This window comes from Musa acuminata, chromosome BXJ3-9, assembly GCF_036884655.1.
Source record: "Musa acuminata AAA Group cultivar baxijiao chromosome BXJ3-9, Cavendish_Baxijiao_AAA, whole genome shotgun sequence".
Lineage (NCBI taxonomy): Eukaryota > Viridiplantae > Streptophyta > Magnoliopsida > Zingiberales > Musaceae > Musa > Musa acuminata.
This window is the reverse complement of record NC_088357.1, coordinates 22,357,233-22,363,643: the sequence shown is the minus strand read 5'-3', so window position 1 is coordinate 22,363,643 and position 6,411 is coordinate 22,357,233. Positions and strand designations below refer to the sequence as shown.

The window sequence follows — 6,411 nt, the reverse complement described above, 5'->3', positions numbered from 1 at the left end:
CTCCTTTTATTTGATAAACAATTTATCAAATAAGATATTAAATTATCGAATAAATAAATTTGAGATAAGAAGGTGATTGACGCATGATCTAATTAGAGTGTTAAATGATATTATCGATAAATAAATTTGATATAAGAAGTTAATCGATGTAGGACCGAATTGGAGTATCGAATGGCGTTAATCTGGTGTTTTGACTTTGTAATATATTCCTCGATTGTTAATATCTAAAACATCTCTTTTCATTTCGAGATATTCTCTCTCCCAACGAAATAAATAAAACTATATATAATATAATCTAAAACACCATGCCAACTTATGAGGAGACAGAAGATAAAATTAATGAAAAATTAAATAAATTTATTTATTTTTAATAAAAATCTATCTAATTCTTTTTGTTGGTCATATGATTTAAAAACGATTATCAAAAGTCTAAGTAATAAGCAATATGGATTTGATAGTTAAAAAAGAAACAACATATGTTTCTTTCATATAAATTTTATTTTTTTCTTTTTAAAAAAAAAATTGTGAAATGAGGTTACCAAATGAGTGTTTTATAGTGGCACTAAGCAAACAATTTGTCAGATAAGATTTCAAATTATCGGTAAATAAATTTGAGATTAGAAGTTGATCACAAAAGGTTTTAACCTATCTAAGCGGATTTCAAACTTATATTGGTTTGAACTGGAAATTCCAAGTGTTTCTCTACTACTGAATTTGATTGCTTATTTTTCAGAAACAACGGAAATGTTTTCACGTTTTGGTTTTTTGTTTGTTTCAGAAAACACATCCGTTATTATATTTTGGGCCTCATGGGCTTCCTATTAGTGCCATACTTCCTTCGCCGGTCTTCGAGTTGGCGTTGCGCGGAGAGCGAAACCCTAGAAGCCGATCTTTACGGTCATGGCGAAGAACCGGAACAACAAAACGAAGAACAAGAGTAACCCGAAGAAGGACGGCGCCGTGCCGATAGATGCCTCCACGGAGGCCGTAGGTGATGTTCCTCAACGTCACTGTTCGCGTGATCGTTATTCTTCTTTCAGTTGATTATTGGTTACGCTCCAATCCTGAGATTTGTTTAAACTTACCTCTCTCTCTCTCTCTCTCTCTCTCTCTCTCTCTCGATGATTACAGTGATGGATACGTCGGATGGAAACCCGTCAAATCCAGCTCTTGGTGCCATCAATAGGTTAGCTTTGATCACCTGACTTAAAGAAACTTGTTTTCGTGTTGTTTCAATTGATCAAATATGGATGTTCGTATAAGGTATGATCCTATGGTGTGCTTGGGGATGAAATTGCGCCAGTTTCATGTTTTTTTTCACTTTTGAACAGTGTATTAGTAAAGCAGCTTAAGATATTATTTATGAATACTACATAGAGAAGTAAAGGGAGCAAACAAAATGAAAATGGCTCACAGAAATTTAAGTGTATGAGAGGTGTCATTGTTATCTAAGATAAATTTTGTCAACAACTTTAAATGGTTAATTTTTGTTATTCTTTCAGTTTCTATTCGTGGTCATTCTGATTCATTGTTACACACGTTATTTTTTGACACTGTTGAGCATAAACTGGATTTAGTACATCTTTCACTCTATTCAGCTGTAGTTAGCTACTGGCTGAAGTGATATAAGATCTTCTGCAAAAGTGATAGTAATGCAATGCCTAATTAGTAGAACCCACTGAAGACCAGTATTGAGGGAAGCGCATGTGTGAGTCAGATTTGAAGACAATCAAGTACGTCATATGGCAAGGCAAAAGGAACAAATGGGAACATTATGTGGAGAAGTCTTAGTCAAGTACCTTGTCTTTTGCTTGACCATGTCGACTTATACTTTTAGTGTCTGTTTCAAATTTTAGGTTTATCTGGCCAATATTGTGTAAAGATATTTACAATGAGAAATTTAAACCAAATGTATAATTTCTCACATATTTAGTTTCTGATTGGTGCATAGAACGTCATATGCATATTTTATTGGTATCAATTTATGATATGGAAAATTGAATCTGATTACTTGGTTTTCTGTTTTCTGAAACCTTCCTTCCAGACATCACAAGTGAAAAAAAATAATCTTGAAGTGTTGTCACACGTTATATGTAGAAACTATGATAGTATAATCCTCATAATTGTGCAATTACCAAAACTGCAGCATTGCTTGGATCAGTGTTGTCAAAGGTGCTAGGCGTTAAAAGGTACCAAGGTTCCATGATAAAAAAATATAATTAAGAAGAAATTCAATCATTAAAATAAAATTATGACAAAATATAAGTTCCATATAATTTCATATTCAAATTATCACTATCAATGTAGATTCATTTAACTATCTACAAAATATTAAAGTGCTAAATTGTCCAAACATAATAATAAAATAACAAAAATAAAGAAGATTAACATCAAAATTAACATTATTCAAAAGAGCATGCTAGGAAGAGAGAGAGAGGAGGGGGGATGCGCGCGGGCCATGGTTGCAATGGAGGAGGGAAGGAGGAGTTGTGGTCCAAGAGGGGGAGGGGGGTTGTGGTCCTGTAGGGGGAGGATGGTGTTCAGGATGGGGGAGGAGCTGCAACGAACCTGGGAAGAGGGATGAAGAAGAAGGGAGGGGGACGATGGTGTCGGGGAAGGGAGGGAGCTGTGATGAAAGAGGGAAGTAGGAGGAGGGAAGAGAAGGGAGGTGGAGGATGGTGTCGGGGAAGGGGGGAAGCTATGACGAAATGGGAAGATGGAGGGGAAGAGGGATGGAGGGGGAGGATGGTGTCAGGGAAGGGAGGGAGCTATGATGAAAGGGGGAAGAGGGAGGAGGGAAGAGGAGGGGGAAGATGGTGTTGGGGAAGGGGAGAAGCTACGATGAAAGGGGGAAGATGGAGGGGAATAGGGATGGAAGGGGAGGATGGTGTTAGGGAAGGGAGGGATCCATGACGAAAGGGGGAAGAGGGAGGAGGGAAGAGGAGGGGGAGGATGGTGTGGGGGAAGGGGGGAAGCTACGACAAAAGGTGGAAGATGGAGGGGAAGATGGAGTCGGGATCAGCGAAGGGGGGCTGCAATGAACGAGTGAGGGAGGAGAATGGAATGTGCAATCGTGAAGGAGGAAGAGGAGGAGAAAGAGAGTTGTTACCAACGGTCACTGATGGAGGAAGACGCAACAACCATCCTTCATTAAGAAAAATGTCGTTGCTAGAGGAAACACCGAAGACACTGTCGTCATTCGTCAAGGAAACACCATTGTTGTTGGGAGAAAGAGAGCCTGTTTTGTCATTGCTGCATTTACGGCACGGACACGTGGGGGGGTTGGGTTTGTGGGGTTGAGAGTGAGTCTATCTGGTTCAATTGAATTAGAGAACCCAATTGGTTGGACTCGAGCTTGACTCAGCCTAAGTTGAATCAGGCAGGTGCTTGGCCCACCCAGCACTTGGGCCTAGGTGAGTGCCTAGGCCGCACTTGGTTGAACTTGCTTGCCCAGCCCACCTATTGGACGCTCGGGCCTCGCCTCACCTCGCTTGGGCACCTAGGCGAGCTCTCAGGCACTCCGTCACTTCACTTGTTTGGATTCCTTTTGTGCATATGAACGGAAAAAAATATATTGATACTTCCATCATACAAAAGAAATAGGGTAGTACATTAATATTAGCTATAGGAAAAAAATGGCTTTATATATTCCCAGTCAATAGCTAATAAAATGGGACACATTTAGGTGGCAAAGCAAAATTTTGGTCACCATATTTTCTAAAAAGCAAAGAGGAAAACTAGATTGAACTTGTTCTTCTACATTAATAGATTCTTTGGAATAGTTCTCTGTGATTATATACATGAAGAAAATGATCATCTTTGATTGCCAAAATTTTACCGTTAGAGGTAGGAACAGTCTTGGAAAATAAGAACGCTTTCTAGGGCGAGACCCGCCATTTGTTAGAAGTAGGAACTGTCTTGGAAAATAAGAATGCTTTCTAGGGCAAGACCAGCCATTTGTATCTTTTGGGTGAAAAAATTTGGTTCAAAAGGCTCCATAGTAGATATAGGGTCAAATGATTCTTGATACACTGCTTTAAGCAGAAGCTAACATTTTCTGCTTTCTTTATAGATGAAACTTAGTTGTTGTCCTTGTATGGTAGTACCTAGCTTTGGTGGTTGATGGGGCTTAAGAGGGCAAACCAATTATTTGTTTTCATTTTATTTTTCTTCTTTGTTATTCTGTTTTTCAAATTAGATTAAAAATTAAATTTAAAATTAAATCTATACGTTGAGTTGTCTATCTGTTTATTGTCAACCACCAGTTGGCAAATGATAATATTTGGTTCTTTTCTTTGAAGTAGCTTCAAAATTTGGAAACTGAGGCTGATTTGGGAAGTTCCATAATTTATCCAAATATAAATAGGAGAAGCAAGGTTTGTTTTTTGTTGTTATTAGTAGTCTTCCTCAGCATAAAACTTATAAAATAAAAACTGAAAAAATTATTGATGAAACATAGGAAGCAGAATGCCCTGCTGCGAGTCTCTTCCCTACATTGCCAACTGTGGAGTTGAAGTGCTTACAGGAAACTAGTAGTACAATATGTTGTTGCATTGATCAAAAACAGGAGCTAAAGATGAACAAAGTAATCATATCCTCTTCTAGTTACAAAAGGAGTTCAAGTAGCTATACATACTTTCTAGATCACCTGTTGAGGGATGGTTTTTTTTTGTTTTTTTTTTTTTGTTATACTGTTGATGGTACATTGATGTAGATATTTCTCTCTTTTTTCCCTTCCATGAAATGTATAGTTAAAAGGAATACCGTCCTTGCTGTTTTGTTCATGATCTTTTACATTCTACAGAAAATGTTCCTAGCTTTTAGTTGCTTTAAGATTCAAGTTTCTACCAACAAAATTAATTTCATTTGTGACTACTGTTTTGTCTATTCATGCTGGAAACAGAAAGATCAAGAAAGCAATACCAGTAAAGAGATCCAAGAACATCCGGAAGCTAAAACTTATAGCCAAAGCTATTGCCAACAGTGAGAAGGGAGAGGAAAAACAATCGAGGAACAAAAGTAAGATGCTGAGGATTCATTCTGCCAAGTCTTTGTATGACTAAAATTAGTTTAGATTTGTTTATTATTGTTGGTCCAATGTACGGGGCTTCCACCCATGCAAATCCATAGAAGGTTATGGACTGTGATGATACCCATGCAGTATTTGTTTCAACAGCATGATTCATGGGTCTGAATAATTACTATTAGCTTGTAGTTAATGATTTTGTAACAGAGAGCTTTTTTATTGGGATGGATGAAAAATTTATCAGCCATGAGATGAAGAATGTCTGACAATTTTATTCCAGGAATCACTGAAGTTGACTGATTAGCAAGTCAATTTGTCAATAGCTGTTATGTTGACCATTATTCCAAGAATCATGCAGCTATTCACAACTATTCCTGTTTGAAGTTTTGTGAAACAACGAAGCAGCCTGCAAGTGATGTGAATTAGCTGCATCGATACACCACAAAGGAAAAATATACAGTACATTACATTCTGGATTCAATCTTTTAATTAACAAATCCACAAATCATAATACAATAATAATTTAGCGAAAATTTTTTGAATATAAATTTTAATGGACAAATTTTTCAAAAGACAAATCTCTTAGTTTTGACAAAGTTTTGCACAGCGCTCTCTTTTTTTATCTTTTTTCTCTTAAACATCGTAACTTCTCTCTCCACATCTTTGATAAATCAATTCATATAATTGAATTGGTTCAACTAACCTAAAACTTCGATCAGTTCAAAATAAATTATATTAAATAATTTACTAATATATTAATTTATATTAATAAAAATAATAAAATATATAAAATATAACACTAATTATTTCTTTCTTTGATTTAAAAAGTGTTAGTAGCTCAGGGCATTGATCTTTTGGACCAAATTTTCAGAATACGTATCATACCTATTTAGATTCTCAGATGTCAAAAAATATTTCAATTAAGCATCATATTTTGATAAAATTAAAAATTAAAAAAATTATAGTATTCAAAAAGTGTAAATGAATAAAATTGGTCCAAAAACCAACTTTTTGTAGGGTCATTTAAAAAATAATATAACTGATATAAGGAGTGGTTAGAATCTCATGAAAATTTTAATATCTTATTAAATGGCACCCAGACGGACATGTATGAGTTTTTTTTTTTTAGAGATTTTTTTTATATTTTTCAAGGTTATTCAATTTGTGAATAGTTTAAAATTTATCTAGTTTCTTTATTTTTTTTAATTTTTTTATGCATTTACGTAATGCCTTTTAACATTTAAGCTTCTTAATATGTGAGAAACCTATCCTTAAAATTTGATTCACGAAAACCAATCCTTTGTACCACTTGCATTATTTTTTAGGACATTTCAAAAATAGTGTAACTGGTATAAAAGAGTAGTCAATCATGTGAAATTTGGAGG

General features: G+C 35.5%; 1 protein-coding gene across 1 annotated transcript; it reads left to right on the top strand.

Moving 5' to 3' along the window:
* Positions 1–830: 830 nt before the first annotated feature.
* Positions 831–5,273, top strand: LOC135649312 (uncharacterized). Its single transcript, XM_065167550.1, has 3 exons — positions 831–991; positions 1,132–1,186; positions 4,904–5,273. Exons 1-3 carry the CDS (start codon positions 901–903, stop codon positions 5,061–5,063), a joined length of 306 nt encoding a protein of 101 aa, XP_065023622.1. The 5' UTR covers positions 831–900; the 3' UTR covers positions 5,064–5,273.
* The last annotated feature ends 1,138 nt before the right edge of the window (positions 5,274–6,411 follow it).

What these genes read in the sequence shown, in the direction of transcription:
- LOC135649312 (XM_065167550.1), top strand. Translation starts at nt 901, where the DNA reads ATGGCGAAGAACCGGAACAACAAAACGAAGAACAAGAGTAACCCGAAG. An exon ending in TGCCTCCACGGAGGCCGTAG is followed by an intron (nt 992 to 1,131) that starts GTGATGTTCCTC and finishes CGATGATTACAG; the next exon opens with TGATGGATACGTCGGATGGA. An exon ending in GCTCTTGGTGCCATCAATAG is followed by an intron (nt 1,187 to 4,903) that starts GTTAGCTTTGAT and finishes TGCTGGAAACAG; the next exon opens with AAAGATCAAGAAAGCAATAC.